Source organism: Protobothrops mucrosquamatus, unplaced genomic scaffold (assembly GCF_001527695.2).
Source record: "Protobothrops mucrosquamatus isolate PMUCROS unplaced genomic scaffold, P.Mucros_1.0 scaffold1118, whole genome shotgun sequence".
Taxonomy (NCBI): domain Eukaryota; kingdom Metazoa; phylum Chordata; class Lepidosauria; order Squamata; family Viperidae; genus Protobothrops; species Protobothrops mucrosquamatus.
In genome coordinates, this window is record NW_015387336.1 from 112,074 (window position 1) to 123,438 (window position 11,365).

The following is an 11,365-nucleotide window of genomic DNA, read 5'->3' on the forward strand; positions in this document are numbered from 1 at the left end:
CATGGAGTCTTCTAGATAGGCCTCTATTCTGCCAAAGTTTTACATCAGCTTAAGTTTCTTGCACAACAATTTTATTTATTTGTTGGATATGTATCCTGCTGTTTCTCCAAGATCTGAAGGCAGCTTACATGGCTATGTGCTCTATAATACTGTTCCTCTGAACCCAGTTTCTCAAATCCTGTTTCTGGCAAGATGAAAAAAGAAATAACTAATAGTATGAATCACATAATATTACATGATGGAATATTTTCCCCTTTGGACTGTACACTTTACATTGTGAACGGGCTATCTTAATCATTCACAAGCCATGGCTGAAAATCAAAGGTCAGCTATCCTGCCTTAGGATAGTTTACTGTGCCAAAATAATTCTCCAAATGAAATGTTCAGATAAACTATGCAAGCGTTCTGTTATGAATCATTCACTTGAAACCATGTAGGTATAACTAGGAGATCCAAATCAAAATCCACATTCTTTAAAGAAACAAAAAGAAGGATTTGCCAATCACTCTCTAGGCTGCAGTTCAGAAGTACAACACATACTTTTTCTAGAGAGGGTCCCAGATATTAATTAGCAGCATGTACTAGGACGGCAGAATAACCTCATTTGAAACCCTGGTTAGCCATTATCAGCTGATGCTCCTTACACGTGCAGGGGTCCAACTCTTGAAATTCCCAACTGGAATGCCAAAGTATGTTGTCAACGCTGCTAACATCGGATGTTTTGCATTGACAACAGATGAAAATGTAGCCATCTTTTTCCCTTTCGCTTTTAGACTTAGATGATGCTGGGAGGGGGGGGAGAGATGTGAATGAGAGTCTAGCTAGACATAACAACACTAAACTTAGTGTGAGAATCAAGGTTATTGAGCCCAGAGTTGATAAAGAATTGGCACGGCTTCAAACTAATTGGGGAATGTGATTTCTGACTGTTAATTGGAGGAGGGAATTATGCTTTGATACTATGTGCCCAGGGGAGGGGAATTCAGTTTTTGGCTTCGATTATGTAGTGCTGATATTATGCTACTCAAATAAAAGATTCTTTAGGTAAACAATGCCTCGAAGTTCTTTTGAAGAGTTTCATCTGTTGGAACCATGACATATGTACTATCAGAAGATTTCATTTTAGAAGTTAGGGCCAGCAAATATGGACAGCACCAGGTTGTAAAAGACTGTAATAAAAAATATAGAATTATATGAGGGAAGTGATGTGGGGAGAGGAATGATGAAGGACATAATGAGAAAGATCAATATATTCTACTTATGTTCTATTAGGGGGGCTTTCAAATGAATGAATGAACTTCTGAAGTTATGTGTGCCTCTTGACTATAGTTTCTCAGTGACATCCATATTGTATTTGCCTATACTACTGCTATTATGATTGCCTCTAAATCACAGCTGCTAAGAAGGCAGTTATCAGATATCAACGACAGGGAAAACAATGAGTAAAATGCTCAGATGACAATGACTGAGCATGTTCTAACACTTCTTTCTGAAAAAAAGAATCAGCAGAAGAAGCATGAGGAACTACTAATACATTTGAAATGTAGCCAACTGTATCAGCAGCAATCAGTGAAGAGGAGATGCACATAATAGGAAGTTCCCTACAACACATGTGTGCACAACGTATGGTTTCATTCACTTTTCTTGGCACTGTAAACGGGTGGTGAGTCACTTCCTTATAAAATGCATAGACCCACTTGCAAGTTCATAGATAAAATAAAAACACTGATCATTCAACACATGAAAAAGAGCACCAGTTATCCAGATGAGTGATCAATAGGACATGAAGAGGTATCACGGCATTAATGAGCAAGGAGCAGCAAAAAATAAGGACTCCATGATGATGATTTTTGCAGAAGGAGAAATCATGTAGCCTGTCCACTGTTGTAACTGCTTTTTAACAGCAATGTTTCTTGAAAAAAGGTTGCTTAAACAAGCAACTGATAAAATATAAGGTATAATTCTGCACAAAGGTTCATCCTGCAGAGGAAAGCTAATGCAAAAACTTAAACTACTATTTAAAGCTCCATCTTCCACCCTTTGTAAGAACAGGAAAGTGGGGTATGTAATTTTAGATTTGTCTATTTATTGGATTATTTTTGTAACAATATTGCCTTTAAAAATGGTCAATACTTGGCAACTGCTGAAAATAATAATAATAATGTAAAAACCAAAAGCTCCCTGTGGTTCTTTTAAATAAGGGAAATGGCAATTATTTTTCTTTATGATCAGATCCAAGTGCAACACTTCAATAGTCTCACATTTCATAACAGACCCCATTGCTAGAAGACACTGATAATCCAAAGCAGAGTGTACTTACATCCAGATATTCATCAAGGCCTAGCTTTGTAAATTCATACTGGAGATGAACTCTGAAATTCATATCTTCTACTGAGTGTACTACTATGTTGATGAACTGCATGCACGCCACCTACAAGAGAAAATAATGGTCATGGAAAGCTGTCCTATGTATTTCTTGGATCTTACCACAGTTCCAAGATTACATCTAAGAGTTAGGCAAAGACAAAGAGAAGCAAAATTATACAAATACAGTTTAAGAATCTTTGCAGAAATTATATTTATCTAGGCTGTGCCAGGATCCAGATTCCAAGCTACCTGATCCCATAAAAAGACTTGTTTGGTTTAAGGGATTCTTGAAAACTGCTATGCACAATTCATAGGCTTTCCAAATGATATTGTGCTCTTCCAGTTGGAATTACCATACGGCTCGAATTCCAAGTGGGAAAGTGGATTCCTGAGCAAAAGCTAATCAAACCAATTCAAGATGTCCCATGGAGATGTATTCAACAGAATGTTCTCCCAGTAAGTGAGTACAGAACTGCAACAACCTTCTTAATGTTCATTAATCTTTGCATTTTACCAAGTACAAGTGAAATACTGTGTGTGTTTTATAATTCTGCAGTAACAATGAACAAATGATAACTATAATACTCACAGGAATAATTCAAAGTTTTAAACCTCAGGAGCTTTGACCTAAATATATTCAATTAAGCAGTGCCCAAAACAAAATCAAGAAGCACGGCCCTGAGGTAAAAAAATCACTGAAGAAACTTTTTTCTATTTATCTTAACTATAGTACAACTGTAGAGAAGAATGGGAATGGGGTATGACAGAATAATTTAAAAGTTTCTATAAGTCAGGATATTTCTTTTCTTGATGCACTTAGGCAATGACAGATCTTTAAATTTCCTATCAACAAAGTTCCCATTTCACTTTGCAAGCTCTGGCTGCAAATCTGAAACCTGACTTGATACAAACCAGTGTAGCAAGAAAGAACCATCTTGATCAAGTAAGTAGCTACTCTGAGGGCGTCAAATCCAGATTTCCACACTAATCATACACCTCAGTAAGGAGCAGGAGCTGTTGCCTACTGAAGCGAAGTATCTGGAATGTTTTAAAAGCACTCCCAGATCACTGGCTTGACAAGAACAGCTGGGTCTCTTCAAAACTTCCTTCTGTTCTTTGTATCATGAAAAGAGCTGTCCAGGATTCATGTCTGGCTAAACACAGTTTAAAGAGATCATTTCCCTGACATATCACCCTAATTGCTCATGTTTCTGTAATATGAAAGAACACCCAGCAAAAATTCGAAACCAAAATGGTTACATAATGAAAGTGGACGCAGGAGATCATCATACAAAGTTTCCTATCCTCCTGAGATACAGTATGTTTGTCTCATACCTACATGTGAATTTAGTATAGATGGCAACTGTCATAAAATCTATCCAAGCAGGTGCCATTAATTCCCAATTACACCTTCCACAAAACCATTGCATTTAATCACAGCAAGAAAGGGAAATGAACTTGATAAATCAATCAAAAAGATGCAAATGCCAACTTAAACCCAAGATACCAATTTCCTTATTCTTCTATATGTTGTAAAAATATATCTCAATAGTAGTTTAAGGCATGTCTTTACGTTGTAAATAACATCATAATGTGCTGCTCTAAAGAATGCCAGGGTTTTTCTTCTTCTCCTATTTTAGGCACTATATTGTTGGGAGTAGTGTAACTACTTAGATTTCTTTGTTCCCGATTTTCCACCTACTATTACAAAGGAAGGCAAGGGAACATCCCAGCAGACCACTGAATAAGTTCTGAAGTTTAATCCAACACTAAGAGTATGTCAAGTTTCCTTCAAGTTGATTTTTTTACTCCTGGTGACTTCATGGACTTGTTTATGTAATTTTTCCTTGCAGCAATATTATTCTAGGATGGTTTTTTCCCCAATCTAGCTTACAATCCTGCTGTTCCCTTGAGGTCTCCTCTCCAAGTATTAGCACTATGATACTGCTTAGCTTCTTTGTTTAGAAAAGGTTGGCTGGATGCTTGGTTGAAGAAAGACAAATATTCACATGCTTAATACTTCTTGAAGTGTGACAGAGCATTCATTTTCATTCTTCTACTCCAAATGTTCTTCTTCTTCTACTACTACTACTACTACTACTACTACTACTACTACTACTACTACTACTACTAATCCTAATAGGCCTATTTTGTCATGGCTGCATTGTTAGCAGAGTTCATAAGTTGCATTAAAATCCAATTGCACATTAGAATTGTGTCCCTCTCACTCCAAAAGTGAACCTGATTACCTGGGGGTGGGGTGGGAATATGGCACAGAATATGAAAGCTGAGGGAGAAGTTACACATTTGTAAATGAAATATATGCACACACCTACCATGAAATCTATATTATTATCTTCATTTCGAAAATGTTCCATCAACTTCTCAAACCGCTGCTTTTCCCCACAAACCTGGGAAGAAATTGCAGAGTGGTTCTATTATGTATGTGTCTACCAGGAAGCATGCTATAACATTTATCAAACCATTTTAACATAGAAATATACAGAATTAGAAGGAATGTTGTCCTGGACAAATAGATATTGGCAATTGGTTCATTCATTAAGGCTAGGAAAAGTTAGTGGTAAAAGGGAAACCAGGCTGCCAAAGAACATGGTGGCTGGACACCATCAAAGTTGACACCAGCCAGAGCATTAAAAAACTCAGTGAAGTAGAGCAAGATCAGAAGATGCAGAGGGACCTGGCTCATAGAATCACCAAGAGTCAGACATAACTAAATGGACATAATCATCATCAGCAGCAGCAGATTACAGTCCAGTAGCAAAAGAAAAAGGCTTCAATTCACATACTCCTCCTTCAAAATTAGTAATATTCTTTACGTAAATGCACATTTATTTGGATTAACCATAAGTCAAAGTGAGCAACAAAATATAATTTGCAGTTGTTGACCATGTTATAAGAGAATATAAGGAGTTATCATCTAAAAATGCTATTTCAGACCAATGGTTTTTTAAACATCCCAAATGGAAAACGTTGTCAAAACATTCTCAAGTGTATATGGTGTGAAACCCTTTTAGAAACCAGTATTTATTTACTTACTCCAATTTAGATGCTGCTCCAATCATACTGTTTCTGACAAGCACGTATACAAGACAAAAAAACAGGAAAATAATCCAATAACAATAGCACCCTTCAATCTAATGGGCCACTTTTGTGCACTCCTTGTTATGTTTTTAAGAAATAAAAACCAGGCAAGCAAACAACTCTATACATGGTACATTCACATGCATAGACAGAAAGCAGCTGTTCACATATACAATAAGTTTTGCATCCCAAAATGAGTTTCCAGACTGATACACTGTATCCACTCCCTTGCCATATGGAAGAGATGAGAAGCTTTGGTGTCCCATCTTCAACTACTTACAACAGGGGTCTTCAAACTTGGCCCTTTTATGACTTGTGGACTTCAACTCCCAGAATTCCTCAGCCAGGCACGCTGGCTGAGGAATTCTGGGAGTTGAAGCCCACAAGTCATAAAAGGGCCAAGTTTGAAGACCCCTGACTTACAATAAAGAGAATTGGGGGGGGGGACAGTAGCAGCCAATGCTATCAAAATGGTGGGTGTGACCAGACAACTGAACCTCATGCCATTATATGTCTCTTGTATGTCTCATCCATTACCTCTTTTGAGGTTTTTGGATTGCCCAGTTGGACCTTTCTATTCTGATGTTGTTGACTTCCCCTGATTAATTTTTAGAGGGTTTTTTTTAGAGATTTAGAGATTAGATTTTTATTTTAGAGTTTAACTATAGGTACTTAAGAAGCCATTCTCAACCCTGGCTTTAACAAATGTATTATTTCATCAGTTGCTGAATGAAATAGAAGAAACAAGAAAATTGCCCATTTCTTCAATAAAATCAAGTTTCCAGGCATAGGTTACTTGCTGTTCTTATTAGACTCCAGAATTAAGCATGAAATAATTTATTTGTCCCAAAATAAATTGGATTATCATATGTAGTACAACTTCTAGAAATTATTATTCAGATCAGACTGAACTGCAACCTAAAACACGACATTTCCCTTCCTTCAGTTTGTTTGTTTGTTTAGCTTTATCTATTTTGACATGAATGTAAACACATCTAAATTGGGAGCAAAACACATCTATTTCAATAAGTGTGTTTGGAACTGGAATGTTAATGAAAACAGAATTATAATTCCCTATTTAAATATGGCACATAATATTTTCAATAAATTCTTTTTCACAAGAGATATAGGCAAACATGCAGCTGTCAAAAATAACAAAGGGAGTAATAATATCTGGTATAAATTGCTTTTATACTTGAGAAAAACAATTGTGATCATTAAGTCTGCTGAATGATATGAAATGAGATTTTGTGTGAATGTGGCAATCTGATCCTGCAGTTTGAAATACTTTGAACATGTATGTCACATAAAGAAATAAGAGACCAGTACACAATTTCAATCAAATGGGTAGCCATGCTCAAATCTGCTTCCCTAGCTATTACTAACCTGAAGATGGTGAAGAAATCCTGAGAAAAATCAACATATGAAAAAGTTGCAAAACAACTGTGAAAATGATCCATTGTTAAATTGCTTATTTAAACATTAATACGGCACTGTCCTAAATATTTTCTTTCTTTCTTTCTTTGCTCTTCTATATGGTGATGCCACAATGATCCCTTTTTATTTTTAAAACAATGGTCTGGTGTAATCTGCCAATTCCACTCCAGGGGTGGGCTGTTTCAAGAGAATGTTTCTTGCAGATTGCCATGAACTCCTGACATGAGGCAACAAAAGTCCAATTTTCTTGACATTTCTGCTTAAGCAAAGAGTACTAGGCTGAAAACATTTTCTGTTTTAATTGATTTTTTAAAAAAAATAAATTGGCCATATCATTTACAGATTACAGCTTTAGGGATCAGCTCACAGTCTTCTGTATTGGTTCTAAATCCTAAAATTAAATAGCTACACTTAATGATCAACAAAGATAAAAGTTGTTGGCTGTAAATTCTTCTCCTGAGTTACACTACATAATTTGAATCTCTATTCATCTCTGTATCGATCCCAGATTCAGGAATATCCTCTTATGTGCTTAGAAAGAAGCAAGAAGGAAAAACTAAGAGCTAGAATCCATCTGTCAAGGGACTGATCTTCAGAAGCTTCTTATCACGGATTCAACATTCTGGTGCTCCATGAGGTTAATGATGTCTGGGTAACCTCTGACAATTTCAGGGTAATTTTCTTCCAAGCAGGTATATTGAGAATGGCAACCTCTTATCTTAATCTTATCTGAAGATAAATAAAGTGGGTTGGTGGGCACCACAATGCCATGAAAGACAGAAAAAGTCCACTTCATGTGAAACAATCTTATCTAATTTATATCTTTGAACGTTTTTTACTTTTATGTCAGACATAATGGCCCGAATTTTCAAAAATCAAAAGTTGATAATGAAGCTAAACGGAGCTGTTTATATGAAATAATATACTAAAATGCTCTTAACTGATAGCTAACTCAATGACTGTCTTCATACATTATACCAGGGGTAGTCAACCTTGGCACTTTTATGACTCGTGGACTTCAATTCCCAGAATTCCTGAGCCAGCTTAGCTGGCTCAGGAATTCTGGGAGTTGAAGTCCACGAGTCATAAAAGAGCCAAGGTTGACTACCCCTGCATTATACTTATCTACAGAGGCGAATTAATTGGCTTATGCTTGATCACAGATTCCTCAATCATGAAGCTAGGAATCATCAGTTACAATTAAGTTAATCAAATATAGAACAAACAATATTTTAATCTGGCGTTAACTAGAAGATACAGGAGTACCATAGCTTATTTTACATCAACTTTAGTAAGTAATCAGTCTTTGCTCCTTGTGTTCAGGACTGGAAACAACTCAAGGAACAAAAATCCAAGAGTTCTGATTAACAGGATTTATCAGGAAGAAAGTGCAAGTTGTAACACAAAAAATTCCAGGAAATGTTTTTATATATAATAACAGCAAAACTGTTCTCCATTCTTTACTTTGCGTCAGCTGAGGAGTGGAAAAATACTTGCCTGTTTTGTGAAGGGCAGGCAGTTTGAATTGGTTGTCAACTGTTTTATAACTCTCAACCTTTCTACCTTTCTGGTTAGCTTAAATATACTTTGGTCTTTTATTTAGAACATTTTTTTTAAAAAAAAAACAAATTAAAACATGTTTATTATTTGTTTATAAAACCACCATGGGGTGGATTACTGATGGTCCTAATTTGAAAAAAAAAAGGGAATCACTGGCTACACACAGGTGTATTTGTGTTAACCACTGATGGCAGAGTTGTACCCAACATATTACAGCACCTTTGAGTAGAGGTCATAAGGGGTTTTTTTTGGGGGGGGAGGTTTCTATCAGGGAGAAATAATTTTATTAATGATATTTTATTTAAAAAATAATTAAGTTTAAATTTCTGAATTAAATAATGTACAATAATGTTGCGGTTAGCAATATTACATGGGATTGGATATCATATTCACTAAAGAGTTTTACCACTGGAATAAGAGTAGTTTTATAATTTTAAAAAAAATTCAAAATTGAACTCATATAAGCCTAGACCTTCAGAAAAGAAAAAAGAATATAACTTATTGTGAAGTTTCAGCAGGGTTGATTATGAACTCATGTCACAATATTTAAGATAACTGCAATCTTTTTGTAATTTATTTATCCCAGGATGTTTTAAAGGGAGGATTAAATTAGATTAAACCACTGGAACCAGTTCCAAATGTCTGCTTGACTTCCTGCCTATTCAGCTGTTCATAAATAAAAGTGAATAGGTCTTCATTTATCTTTCTAATAAAGTAAAGGCCTTCCCTTTTCTTTTGACACTCTATGGACAACGATATTGGTGGGTAATAAATGCAGTGCATTAAATCTGTGACTGGGGAGAAAAATTATCAATAGATACAAAATAGTCAACTTTTTTTCAGGGACAATATATTTAGATGCTTTTCTGAGCCAGCTTTTTTTTCTGCAATAAATGTAAAGTTCTTCTTAATCATTTGTAGGGACAGCCAGATGTCTTCTTTTTGAGAAACTCCTTTTTCTTCTGGTTCATCAATATGATAATTTTCCAGCATTTAAAACTGAAAAAATACTGGGGAAATGATCCTCCAGCATTCTATTCCTACCTTGCTATCGGGACAGTGCAATTATTGAATATTGCCCAGTATAGTAAGAAAGAAGAAATAATAGCATTTGCATTAATTTTATTCATTACTGCTTACAGGCAGTCCTTGACATAGGACCATAACGAAGTCTGCCTATTACAGTTGAATGTGGTAGTCATTAAGCAAACATGGTGGTCTTGCCCAAATCCCAAAAAGGATAGTTTTGGGCAAAAATGTTGTAGAATGTGGTCACATGACCACAGGATGCTGCAGACAGCTATAAACGCAGCCCTGTTACTAAGTGCCCGAAGTTCAGTCATGTGACTACAGAGGGGGCCTGACCATCAGGATTTCAGAATCGGGCCCCTGTTTCAGGTTGGCCATAATTCCAAATGGTCACTAAATGACCTATCATAACTTGAGGACTACCTGTGTTCTCTCAAGAAACAGTGAGATTCCCCAGTTGACAGCCTTTCAGAAGGTCAGTCACACAGCTGGCTAGGAACTCTGACAGCTGTAAGTTGAACACATTGGCTGGCCAAAATACTTCCTTAATATTTTATGAATATGGAGGCCAGCATTTCATTGTTGAGCAACTATCGATCTGCTCTTTAATTTCATTTTTAAAGATCTTTCTGATTTTGTTTTCCTTAGCATCATTTGTTCTGCCACTTAGTTCCCCATAAACAGTACAGTGAAGTTGCAGAATAATAAGTCCTTAATTTGGAATTTCTATATAAAATGATTCCACAAAAACAAAATCATGATTTGGGTACACACTGTGGTCATCTATCTAAGTTTTTCCATGGTTTTTGCACCAATCATCTAGATTATCTTAAAAGTAAATAAGCGTAGAAGTGGCAGATTAGGATTCTAGCCCTGAAACGGAAATTAGACAATATTCATAATAATGACGTATTCATCTGTTTCTACTCAGCAGTGCTGAATAATTTAATCTCAGTATTTAAAATGAATGGAAAAACAAAGCCAAATACTGGAAAATATATTTCCCTTCTGAAATGGTCTTTTCATGTTGGTTGCAGTAAGCATAGTGAGTCAAAAGAGGGGTGAAAGAAGGAGAGAAGATTGATCAAGAACTGGCGTATGGAGGAAAAATCAGTTGATGTGAGTGACTTCAGCTTTGATTCATGTGGTAGAATATAAACATTTCTATAAACAAATGTGCATTATGAAGCACAGTAGCCTCACTTTAATCAGGATGTTTTTTTTCTGGGGGACTGTGCTTAAACTGAGTGTTGCAAAGAGGAGTAAGATGTCCATATGTCCAACATGAACAACCAGCTGTTTCAGAGGCAGAAGTCAACCACAAAGTTTCCACAGACCTTTATCTAGAGAAGTTGGGCAAAGCAGGCAGCTCCTTCTGTCACAACTGAATGATTTACCTCTTTAAAATTGTCAAAGGCAGACAAAATGATTTCGTGCCCTCCTCGTACTAGGCAAACAGCTGCCAGCAGTTCTAAGACCAACGCCTTTGTTCTGTGCAGAAAAGGGAGAGAAAACCCATTAGAACAACGTGATGACTCAGCTTTTGAAAGAGAGATGCACTGACATCTGAAAACAATATTCTGAATGTTGCTGTTTCAAAGGCTGATCCTGCCAACAGCTTCAAAAAAAGATCTACAAATTATTCAGTGCTTTCTTAAGCCCTGCATTTAAAGTACGGGTCTGGATGGGGAGGAACAGACTCAGGCTCAACCCTTCCAAGACCGAGTGGCTGTGGTTGCCAGCGCCTCGGCATAGTCAGCTGACACCATCGCTGACTATAGGGGGCGAAACTTTGGCCCCCTCGGAGAGGGCGCGCAACTTGGGAGTCCTCCTGGATTCGCGGCTGGCACTGGATGACCATTTGTCGGCC

At 36.6% G+C, this 11,365-nt stretch overlaps 1 protein-coding gene across 1 annotated transcript in view; it reads right to left on the bottom strand.

The window, feature by feature from the left end:
* Window positions 1-11,365, bottom strand: part of FMNL2 (formin like 2) — a 123,148-nt gene that overhangs the window by 34,877 nt on the left and 76,906 nt on the right. Inside the window, exons 10-12 of the mRNA XM_015820317.1 lie at window positions 10,893-10,986; window positions 4,704-4,778; window positions 2,321-2,431 (exon numbers count right to left, since the gene is read on the bottom strand). Coding sequence (XP_015675803.1) covers window positions 2,321-2,431; window positions 4,704-4,778; window positions 10,893-10,986 — 280 coding nt within the window. The remainder of the gene's footprint in view (window positions 1-2,320; window positions 2,432-4,703; window positions 4,779-10,892; window positions 10,987-11,365) is intronic.